Source organism: Motacilla alba, chromosome 20 (assembly GCF_015832195.1).
Source record: "Motacilla alba alba isolate MOTALB_02 chromosome 20, Motacilla_alba_V1.0_pri, whole genome shotgun sequence".
NCBI classification, from domain to species: Eukaryota; Metazoa; Chordata; class Aves; order Passeriformes; family Motacillidae; genus Motacilla; species Motacilla alba.
In genome coordinates, this window is record NC_052035.1 from 13433626 (window position 1) to 13445503 (window position 11878).

The following is an 11878-nucleotide window of genomic DNA, read 5'->3' on the forward strand; positions in this document are numbered from 1 at the left end:
GGGGTCTCGGGCTGCGGCCCCGAGCGTGGCTGGGGCTCGTCCCCACCCCCGAGGATCCCCCGGTTGTGCCGTCGGTGCGGCGGAGCATCAGGAGTGTGGGGTTTGCGGTTTTCTGGTCCCGTTCTTCTCGGAGCTTTTCGCTCTCCAACCTCGCTGTCGTTGTTTGGATCAGGGAGGGAGAGGACTGGCAGAGGGTAAGAAGTGCCTTTCAGAAGAAGTTGATGAAGCCCCGGGAAGTTGTGAAGCTGGACACGACGATCAATGAGGTACCGTGCTCTGAGAAATCCCTTCCCTCTCCCGCTCCCGGGGGAGTTGAAGCAGATCCGGTTTATCTGGGCAGCTTTGTTCGCTCCACAGCGATAAACCTCGAGTTCAGGCTCAGAACGTTCAGGGAATAACGAGTGCCAAGGGACTGCCAGGGTCTGAGACCACACAGAAACCTGGAGCCGAGAGTGTCTCCTCAGAAAACCAGGATTGTTCCATAGGGATACGGGCTCCTGCAAACAGCTTTTCCCTGCTTTTCCTGCACGCAGGAGTTTTTGCCTTTACCCCTTCGCTCCTCTGCTCCTCCCCTCAGGGAACACCTCTGTCCTTAACCTCTGTGCTCCTGAGGGAGGCTGAGGAGCATCTGCGACAAACACCTTAATCCCCGGTTGTGAAAGCCCGGAGCAGGGATTGCATCCCGGGGAGGGCAGCACAGTTCATCCAAGCACCGGAGCTGTGTCAGATCCAAGCGTTTGCTCACTCAGGGGGAAGTTGAATCTTGTTCAAGGAACAGGGAACAAAAGGATTCCTCTCATGCAAGATTGTTATCTGCTTAAAAAGGAGATGAAATGCTGAATTACACCGGATTTTCTTTAGTTGATGTCATTTTATTCCCTTCTTTTCTCTCTCTTCTCCCCACCATTTAGGTCCTGGAGGACTTTATGTACAGAATAGATGAAATTTGTGACCACAATGGCCAGATGGAAGACGTCTACTCAGAATTCAACAAATGGTCTTTTGAAAGTGAGTTTTGCCTCAGTGTGGTGCACCTGCCAGGGCATTGCAGTTGAGATACGATCAGGGATGAATGTGTTGGCTGATTATTTCCAAACTCTCAGCTATAATATCATGGAAACAGAGCTGCAGAACAGCCAGGGACTGTCAGTGCAAAATTCACCAGCACAAATAGAAATTCCTGCCTAGCTACCTGCACGGCTTACAAAAATTCAAACATTCCAAAGATTTATAAATCAAAAAAAATTGGGGGGTGGGTTATGGTTCATTTATGAGTGGGATCAGATAACACACAGCCCTTTTTGTCCATCTGATACTTGTTAACTCTCAGCAGGATCAATGAAATATTCCAATAACAGAGTGCTGGCTGCAGGCAAAGAGTGGAAAATCCCATTTCCAGTGTTTACACGGGGATTGAGAAGGGCTGGAATGAGTTACCAAGACAGAGCCTCATCCTCAGGAGCCTTTCCGAGCTCGCTGAGGAATGTGCCAGGAATGACACAGGGCAGAAAGTGGCTCAGTGACTCCCAAAAAAAGGGACGGTTGGGTGTAGTGACTGAACCAGCCCTGCCTGCCCCTGGCTGGCTCCTCTCAGCAGCCTCTGGGCTGAGCTCCTCAAAGTGTTTTCTTTTTACTCCTCTGTCAGGGGTGATGGCTGCTTTTGGAAAGGGAGAAATAGGAAGTGACAGTTTGAAAAGGAAAAAAGACAAGTGGAAGAGGTGGAAGGTGGTGCAGAGTGGGGTGCTGCCAGAGCCTGCAGCGCTCTGGGGCTGTGGGAAGGAGTGGGGAATGCTGTGGGAGATGCCTCCCCAAGCCCTGCTCTCCTGCCACTCAGTTTTCTTCAGTAAAGTCGCCAAATATGAGCCAAAGATGCAGTTCTGCTGCTCCTGAGGGGATCAGTGGTGCTCCTGCTTTGTGCAGAAACGTTGCTGCGAGGGCCCCAGAGCTGGAGAGCCCGGCTGGGGCCGAGGCAAACAAGCAGGAGGTGCTTAACAAGTGCTGCTCTGCCAGCTCTGCACCAAGGAACACCTTCAGAAGGCTCACCCAAGCCATTCCTTGATGATAAATGATGCATCCCACACGGCCCTTTGTTTATAAATGTAATTATAATATTGCCTAACAACAGGTATCTGCCTGGTGCTGTACGGAAAGAGGTTTGGCCTCCTGCAGCAGGACGTAGAAGAAGAAAGTCTGAACTTCATCAAGGCTGTGAAAACGGTATGGAAGGGTCTCTCCTGGGGCTGGGGGGGACTTTTTACCCCTGCTGTTAATGAGAGGCAGCTGGAAAGAGCAGCTCAGGCTTCTGTGCCCAACAGGTGCCCAGCTAATCCTGAACTTCTGCCTCCTTCATGCAATGCCTCCATCTGCTGTAGTAAAGCAGACAGGACTCAGTTTCTCCATGCAGAAAAGCCCCTTTTTATTCACATTTTTATACAGATTTCACAGGCCTCGAGTACAACTTTAATGGGTTAGCAGCTTTCTTGCCAATTACTTTATTGGTTAGTAAAAGGTATTTTACTTGTCCATCAAATCTCTCTATTCTCAAATTGTTTATATATTTATATAAATGTTTATATATTTATATATTTTCTTCACTGATTCTCATGAGACAGATCCCTGGTTATTACAGGTGCACTTGTTTTTCTCCCCAGGAATAATTAATTGTGTTAATGAACTCTTTCAAGCTGTTCTCACATGGAACTTGCCATCTATTCTTGGCTTAGCTGAAGTAGCAGGGCTTAATCCAAAAGATCTTTCACAAGATCTTCCTTTATCACAGCTTTTACCTGTCTGCCCCATCGGGGGAAATGCTGAGTGGCCATCAGGGAACCTGGCAGGAGAGCTGCCAGCTTGGCTGGTGACTCTGCTCCCCTGTGGGGCGTCCTGCAGCGTGGGACTGTCCTTGCTGTGGGGTTGAGCAGCTCTGGGTTTGGGGCCAGAGCTGCCTCCCCTCAGTCCTCACACACAGGCTGCCAGCCCTGCCTCGGGTTTTAGCTCATCTCTTGGCAAGTGTCACTGACATATTGCATGAAAATCCTTTTGCTGGGATTTTCTTCCCTTGAGAAGTGGAGAGGTTTTAGGAATAAAATGCAAACAATGATTATTTGTTGTTGGGGAATGCAGCAGGTGGATCTGTGACTGGTCTCGTGTGGTTATTTTTAATTAATGACCAGTCACAGTCCAGCTGTCCAGACTGTTTTGGTTAGGTACAAGACTTTGTTACATTCATTCTATTTAATTTTGGTGGTTTTTTAAATATATTTTAAATTATATATATATATATATATATATATATATATATATTATATATATATTTTTTTATATATATTTAATAATTTTATATTATACTAAATATTTATTTTAGTATAGTTTTAGTTTAGTATTTTTAATATAATACAGATTTTAATAGAATAAATTAGCTTTTTGAAACATAGAGTCAAGATTCTCCTCTCTTCCCTCGTCCTGGCTACCCTGCGAAACACCACATCAAGGGAGAGGGAGGCACTGCCAAAAAATGCCTTGTCCCACTCTCAGCAGGTGCCTAAAATCAAGGAGGCTCCTTCTTGCCCCTAATTTTTACCTGGAAATGCCCTGAGTAGGCTGAGACCCATCCTCTCTGTCCAGGATGGAAAATCCACCAGGATTTTTGCCTTCCTGAAAACCCCCCTCCGCTCCCCAGCCTGGTGTTGTTCAGGGGTTGCAAGGGGAAGGATGGAAAGAGATTAAAGAGATTTTTTCCCCCGCAGATGATGGCCACCTTCGGGATGATGATGGTGACCCCCGTGGAGCTGCACAAGGGGCTCAACACCAAAGTCTGGCAAGCTCACACCAAAGCATGGGATGATATCTTTAAAACAGGTCATTATTTAACCCCAGTTTGTCTCCTGTCCCTTCGTCTCTGTCTTCTCCTCGCCGGGATGGATTTTTTTCATGCTTGCTGCTGTTAATCCTTGCCTTCAGCACGGATTAAAGCACATTTGCTGTACCTAAACAGGGGTTTTCCCCATGTGGGAGCAGTTTTTGGTGACTAACACCAGGGTTGTGGGGCAATGCCCAATTCCCAGGGAAATCCCAGGATTCTGGGAGCCAGCAGTGACACGGCACCACTTTAATCTGTCCCGAAAGGAAATTAAAAATGTATAATCTCTTTAAAAGCAAGAGCATCAGTGAAAAGGGACTTCCCCCAAAGACTCCTTTTCTTGAGAAACAAGAATTGTGCATGAACCTGTTTGCTAAAAAAAAAAAAGAAATGATATCTTTTCTGAACAACCTGTGACACAGCTGTAAATCTTAAACCCAGAAATAATTTAAATAATAAGGTGCAGTTTGGCTTTTTGACAACATTTTTTGAGTGTTTAAAATGAGTTGGCCTTCCAAGTTTAAAAATTACTCAAACTCCAGATACGAAGTTTTTATTTTTACTATTTTAAAATGTCATTGCTTTGAACAGTGAGAGGCATAAGCAAAGGCAGAGAAAGCTTTTGGAAGGTTGCAACACTGAGATATTTCCCTTGGGTATTTGAGTCCCAAGGCTTTTTATCCTGCCAGCCACACACTCGCTTGTTTTATTGCTTCTTGGTTTATGGGCTTTGGGAAAGACACTTTAAACCAGTTTTGCTCAGAAAAACCAGTTTGACACCTTCACTTAAAATGAATGATTCCTTACAGGAACTGGTTTTAACAGCTGGGACACTCACGAGCAAAACCTGTTTCTTTTTATTTAAAAAAAAACCCCACAGCATGTCAAAATTTGGCATCTCTTTGTGCTTCCCCTGGTAAACCCAAGGTTTACATTTCCCCTCGGGGCTTCTGGGTGCTAAATCCCTTTGATTTTTTAACACCTTGATCCCCTTTGAAAACCCCGGGTAATAAATTTTACACACTCGTGTTCCTGTTTGCTGAACGTTTCCCTCAACCTGCCACTGATTTCCTCCCCTCATTCAAGAGAGGAGAATTCCTAAGAGCTCCTCCTCTGTTGAAGAGCGATTTTTGGGGCTGAGTTTGTTTGAAAAGGGGCAGCGCCACTCTTTATTCACCATAAATCCCCTCATTGTTCACCCGCTGCTGGCAGACAGAGCCCAGCTCGGCGCTTCTTTGGTGGCTTTGCTGGTGTTTCCCTGGGGTTTTGAGTGATTTTCCACCATCCCCTGCCCTCCTCAGCCAAGCGCTCCATCGACAGCCGGCTGCAGAAGCACTGGGCCAACCCGCAGGGGGATTTTCTGTGTGACATCTACTCGGGGGGACAGCTGTCCAGGAGGGAGCTCTACGCTGCCATCGCAGAGCTGCAGATCGCCGGCGTGGAGACGGTAACCGCGACTTGCCGGGGTTTCAATCCCCCTAATTTCCCCTGTGGGGTTTAAATCCCCCCCAGTTCCCTCCTTGGGGTTCAAATTACCCCAGTTCCCTCCTTAACTCCAGATCTCCAGCATGGAGATGGTAACCATGATGTGCCAGGGGTTTAAATCCCCGCAGTTCCCTCCTTAGCTGCAGATCCCCAGCATGGAGATGGTAAAGCTGATTTTCCAAGGGTTCAAATTCCCCCAATTCCCTCCATCGCGGCAGATCACTGAGGTGGAGATGGTAAAGCTGATTTTCCAAGGATTCAAATTCCCCCAGTTCCTTCCTTAGCTGCAGACTGTTGGGGTGGAGATGGTAAAGCTGATTTTCCAAGGGTTTAAATTCCCCCCAGTTCCCCCCTTAGGGTTTAAATTCTCCCAGTTCCCTCCTTAGCTGCAGATCTCCAGGGTGGAGATGGTAAAGCTGATTTTCCAGGGGTTTTAGATCATCCCAGTTCCCCCCTTCCTTCCACAACCTGACCACCAGCACACCTGGAAGTGAGTCAATCCTGAAGTTACCTCAGTGGCCCAAGTGCAAATGGATTTTGGCCTGGAATCCGTGGATTTCTACTGAAATCCCTGGATTTTGACCTGAAATCCCTGGATTTTTAATTCTGCAGGACAACTGCTCCTAACCCCTCAGGCTGTCAAGATTCCATAAAGCTGTGCCCAGCCAGAAACATTGCTTTGAACTTTGGGCAAATTCTTCCTTCTGTGCCTGCGAAAGGAGGGCTTCACCTTTCTTTTTGCTTTCCTCCAGACAGCCAACAGCTTGCTGTGGGCTCTGTACAACCTCTCCCGCAACCCACACGTCCAGCAGAAGCTTTTCCAGGAAATCCAGAGAGTTTTGGCTGCTCAGAAGAGCCCGAGTGCTGAGAGCCTGAGGAACATGCCCTACCTAAAAGCCTGTCTGAAAGAATCCATGAGGTAAAATCCCCAAGTCGCTTCCAAACCACCACCAAGTGCTTCAGCTCCTTTGTACAAGGGAGAAAGAATTTTCCAGCGCAGGGAATTTTGTTCATCTTGCTGTTTGAGGGAGAATGTGAGATAAAAGAAGGGGAATCGCTGGGAATTTAACTCATTGTTCCCTTTCCCCGCAGATTAACCCCTTCAGTGCCTTTCACCACCCGCACCATCGACACAGAAATGGTTCTGGGAAATTACATGCTGCCCAAAGGGGTAAGGCAATTAATTCTGTTGATTGATTGGGATGGTTTTCCATTTATTCATTGCCCTTCGAACCACAGAAGCTGCTCATATTTCAGTTTCAAACTGGCTTTGCCAAAGTGCCAGCCCCAGGACAAGGGATGAGGGATTCACCCCACGGATTCCCATCCACCCAAACCCACACCTGCCTGCACTGCAGTTAGGCAGAAACATTTGCCTGAAATAATTTTGATGAGCTATTCCAACTTCTTTTTTTCCAAATTTTCCCATGATTCTCTGAGGAAACCACGACCTTTCCTACATTCCAACTGATTTTTTGGGAATTCCATGACCTCTCCCGAGGAAGCTGCTGTGATGTGAAAAACACGTTCACTTTCTTGTGAAAATTTAAAAAGTTTAGTAAAGGACAATGGGAGATAAGGACTACAGAGCAAAGGTTGTTATGGCTGGGTGTATCTTGGTACTGGTTATTTTGGAAACACTTTTTATCTACTATTTCTCTTACATTAGTTTGTTGCATATTCATAAACAATCATGCATAGTAAACTTTTTCTTTAAATTAGTTTGCATATTTTAAGAACTGTTTGGTATGGCTCTTGTTTGGTTTTACTATTTTAGAGCCGTGTATTCTTTGGTTGTGGGTTTTAGCCTATTTTTATTACTTTTAGTTTTTGGGCTTTGGTCTACACTATTTTCAGCTGTGAGAGCTGATAGTTATTCTGTAGCAGGGTATTCTTCACTGGATGTTATTTTATTTGAGTAGGTATTTAACGCAAGCCTGTTTATATCAGCTATTTCCCTGCTATGTCCAATCTTAATTAACAACAGCAATAAAAACTGCACCTTTATAACAAAGCCACTTTAACCTCACACACATAGAACGCATTTTAATATTTGCCAAAGCCAGTATTATGATCTCTATGGCATGCTGTGGTGCTGCGATACGTGTCCATGGCACGTGCCACCGCTCTCCACCGCGGCGCCGCGTCCCTCGGGGGCTCAGGGTGGTTTGTGACCTGCTTCCCTGTCCCGCTTGCTGCAGACGGTGCTGATGATCAACAGCCACGCCCTGGGCTGCAGCGAGGACTATTTCAGGGGCTGGCCGGAGTTCAGGCCCGAGCGCTGGCTGCACAGGGGCTCCATCCATCCCTTCTCCCACGTCCCCTTCGGCGTCGGCAGGAGGATGTGCGTGGGGCGCCGCGTGGCCGAGCTGCAGCTGCACCTGGCGCTCTGCTGGGTAAGCACCCCAAAAGGACAATCCCAAAAGGACAATCTGGGGGGGTCTGTGCTCCGGCTGAGCACAGGCAGAGCCCAGCTCGCCGACTGCGGCCCCAGCTCTCTCCAGAGAGCAGCCGGCACGACCTCCCCAAGGATTCTCCTGGGGAAGGCAGTGAGAAGCTCGGAGGAGAAGAGGAAACAATTCTTGTCTCTATTTGCTGCTGCCGTTTGGCACACGGGGAATGTGTTATGGAGATTGTAAACAGAGAAGGATTTCTGGATTGGACACTGGTGATGGTTGTTTGGAGTGGTCGGCCAGCTGGGTAAAAGCTGTGTCGGGACTGAAAGGGTCACGGGCTTTTCTTTGGTGTGATACAGTGTAGTTCTAGTATCATATAATATAGTATAGTATAATATATATAATAATATATAAGTATAATATATGTAATTTATATTTTATATATTTATATTTTATAATTATATTCTTGTATCTATTCTTATATATTTTATATATAAAAATATATTTTAATATATATTCTATATATATTTAATATATATTTTATATAGTTTTATTATATAGTTTTGTCTTTCTATATGTCTTTCTATATGTCTTTCTATATGTCTTTCTATATGTCTTTCTATATGTCTTTCTATATGTCTTTCTATATGTCTTTCTATGTTTTAAATATATTTTATATATATTTAATATAATTTTATATATATTTAATATAATTTTATATATATTTAATATAGTTTTATATATATTTAATATAGTTTTTATATAGTTTTATAGTTTTTATATCGTTTTATAGTTTTTATATCGTTTTATAGTTTTTATATCGTTTTATAGTTTTTATATAGTTTTATTATATTTTAATATATTTTTTATATACTTATATAATTATAATATAGTAGAGTTAATGAATAGTGTAATGTAGTAGAGCTTAAGGAAGCGATTGCTCAGCCTTCTGAATGGTGCAGTCAGAGCAGCCCAGAGTCACTCGTGGCCGGGTGCTGGCGCTGACAGCTCTGCGTGTGTCACTGCAGCTGATCCGCAGGTACCGCGTGGTGGCCACGGACCAGGCGCCGGTGGAGACGCTGCACTCGGGCATCCTCATCCCCAGCAGGGCCCTGCCCATCGCCTTCCAGCCACGAGCAGGTCTGGGCACCAAACCACACCCCTGCGCTCTGCTTGGGCACCAAATCACACCCCTGCGCTCTGCCTGGGCACCAAATCACACCCCTGGGCTCTGCTTGGGCACAGAATCACACCCCTGGGCTCTGCTTGGGCACAGAATCACACCCCTGGGCTCTGCTTGTGCACAGAATCACACCCCTGGGCTCTGCTTGTGCACAGAATCACACGCCTGGGCACAGAATCACACCCCTGGGCTCTGCTTGTGCACAGAATCACACAGCTGTGCTCTGCTTGTGCACAGAATCACACCCCTGTGCTCTGCTTGTGCACAAACACACAGCTGTGCTCTGCTTGGGCACCAAACACACCCCTGTGCTCTGCTTGGGCACAGAATCACACCCCTGTGCTCCTGTGCTCCTGCTCACTGCGGGCTCTGCTGGCACCCGGGCTGGCATTTCTGTGCCAGTGCAGGGTGAACAGCTGATGTCTGTCTGCTCCTCATCCTCACAGGGCCAGAGCCCCCCGGGTGTTTCTTTGAACAGGTTGCTGCTGTCCCAGTGCAGTGTTTCCTCAGGAAATGTCCCGTGTTGCACACAGCTCGTGGCTCTGGAGTTCATTTTATATCCACGTTTTCAGCAGCTCAAAAAGGGGGAAATCAACAAATCCCCACTGCTGCAGAAAATAACAGCCAGGGTTTGTTAGAGCTCCTCCACTGCATTCCCTGAAGATGTTTCCTGGAAAAATCATCTGATCTTGAGCATCAATTTGCAGATTAAACAACAGATGCTTTAGTGAAGGAACTGCTCATTGCAGAGTTCAGACAACAAAACTTCATTTGAGGCACGAGGACAAAGAAAAATCTATTTGTAAATAGTTGTGCAGTGTTGCAACTTAAATATTTTAAATGTGAAATTTTCTCTCTCATAAGCTTATACAGACAAACTAACAAAATAACTTACTTATGCAACAACCTAAATTGAGAAAACAAGTCTCTGATCTAGAATGAAATCCTCCAATTAGAAATCCAGGACATTTCAATACTGGGGAAGATTTTTTTTTTTGCCAGCCAACACCACAGGAAAAAATTATCTCCAAGTATAATCTGAATATTCACTCCTTTAACTGGAGTTTGGTTCAGTGCTGTTTGCTTTGACATAATCACTATAAAGATTCTTTTTTTTTTTCACTCAATACAGGTTGCAAAAAATAAAGGAGAGCCCAGCTGCTGCCTCCTCTTGGAAGAGAGACATCAGCTGTGGGAGCCAAAGCTCTGGAGGCTCCAGGGAAGAACTGCACCACATCCCTTGAACACTGCTGAGCCAGGAACAGCAGCAGGAAAAGCTCCCAGACGGGTTTATTGGGAAAAATGTGCTTAAAAGGAGAGGAAAATGCCAAGTGCTTTCATGGAGCAGTGGAAATCCAGGGGTTTAGTGCAGCTGAGGGACTGAGAGCATGAGGAGCCCTGGGGGATGTTGAACAGCCCAGTTTGGGACCAGTCAGGGCTGGACTGGCCCTGGGAGCTCAGAGTGGGAGAGGAAACTGCCTCAGTCCTTCTCAAATTACCAGAGGAGGGAGTTGGGAGTCTGGAAAAGGCTAAAACAGGGCTGGAAAATTGGGGTAATGAAAGAAAAATGCATTTCCTTGGCGTTCTTCACTGCCTGGGTAGGAGGGAAACGGGGACAAATGCACCTGGCTTTGAGCAGTTGCAAGCTTGTGCCTGACACACCCTCTGCTCTTCCCCATGGATTTCCACCCCTCCAGCTCCTGCACTTCCCATTTTATCCCACTTCCATGGTGGAAGCTTGGTGGTCTTTCATTGTGTGAAAAGAAACGGAACCGCTGGAATCCTATGGGTTCTGCCTCTGCAGAGGTGGTGATGATGATGATGATGATCCTGACAGGATAGTGACATGAGATGAAGAACATCAAATTAAGCTTCCAAGAACGATTCCCCAGGAAATGAGGACCCTGAACGTTTCCAGGGGGTCTGTTTCTCCTGGAGACTGCAATATCTAAAGGTTCAGATTGTCACTGCCCTCCATGCAATTCTGGATTTTGGCTGTTATGGTGGCTGGTTTTACACTTTTGCAGTTTTATCTCTACATCTAACCCTGAATTTATTTTTTTACATGTTGAAATGCTGCAAGTTCTTAGTGCTTGCTGGTCTGTCTCCTGTTTCTCATTTGTTTGTTCTCCTCTGTTACGCTCAGACATGTAAATGTACCCCCAAAACAATGGACAAAACAATTTGTGCATTATCTGAATATTTCTAGGCAGTTTTGTACGAAAATAAAGAGTTCTATTTTTTCTCTAGAATCGCTCTTTCATTATTTATTTTTAAATCTTTGCAGCTTTGCAAAAGAGGCTTCTGCCCCCTTGGCACAGGCTGAACACGTTTCTGCCTGGCAGGGAGGGGATTGGGACAAGAGAAAATCCATAGAAAGTCCTGAGGAGAGGTGAAAACAGCGGGGATTTTTGCTGAATCAGTAGAAATAATGCATATTTTAAGAATGCCATCCCTCAGCACCATTCCTGGCAGGGTGAGGGTGGCACTGGATGGGAAATCAGTCCTCAGGGAGCTCATGCTAAAGTGCAGGTCTGTTTTGGGGATCTACCCAAAATCCCGGGACAAAAACCCCCACCATGCCTCTTTTTACAGCATCATAAATTAAAATCATAAATTTACAGCATTAGCGCCAAGGGAGCTGTGCCAGTGGGGAAGAAGTGCTCAGAGGAACAGTTTGCTGGATTCCAGGCATCCCTCTCTGCTCACCAATGTCCTGATGATTTAACTCTCCCGGAGAAGTGCTGTTATCTCGTTGAACTGACCTTGACAGCCTCGTTAGCAGCTGTTTCGAAACGCTGATTGCTGCTGGGCAGTAAATCCCAGGTGGATATTTACCTGGCTGAAGGGATTTTTGCTATTTTAATGTGGAGGACCCGAAGATCCGCGCGGGTGTTGCTGTGAGGGAGGTTTGGGTGGGTTCTGTGCCAGCTCAGGTACAAATCTGTGCTCTCT

General features: G+C 46.0%; 1 protein-coding gene across 1 annotated transcript; it reads left to right on the forward strand.

Moving 5' to 3' along the window:
- The first annotated feature begins 38 nt into the window (after window positions 1–38).
- LOC119710380 (1,25-dihydroxyvitamin D(3) 24-hydroxylase, mitochondrial) lies at window positions 39–11175 on the forward strand. The gene is made up of 10 exons (XM_038159374.1): window positions 39–266; window positions 912–1008; window positions 2126–2217; window positions 3747–3858; window positions 5161–5306; window positions 6097–6263; window positions 6437–6515; window positions 7546–7740; window positions 8769–8880; window positions 10056–11175. The coding sequence occupies exons 1-10, from the start codon at window positions 222–224 to the stop codon at window positions 10067–10069; spliced, it is 1059 nt and encodes a 352-aa protein (XP_038015302.1). The 5' UTR covers window positions 39–221; the 3' UTR covers window positions 10070–11175.
- Window positions 11176–11878: the final 703 nt, after the last annotated feature.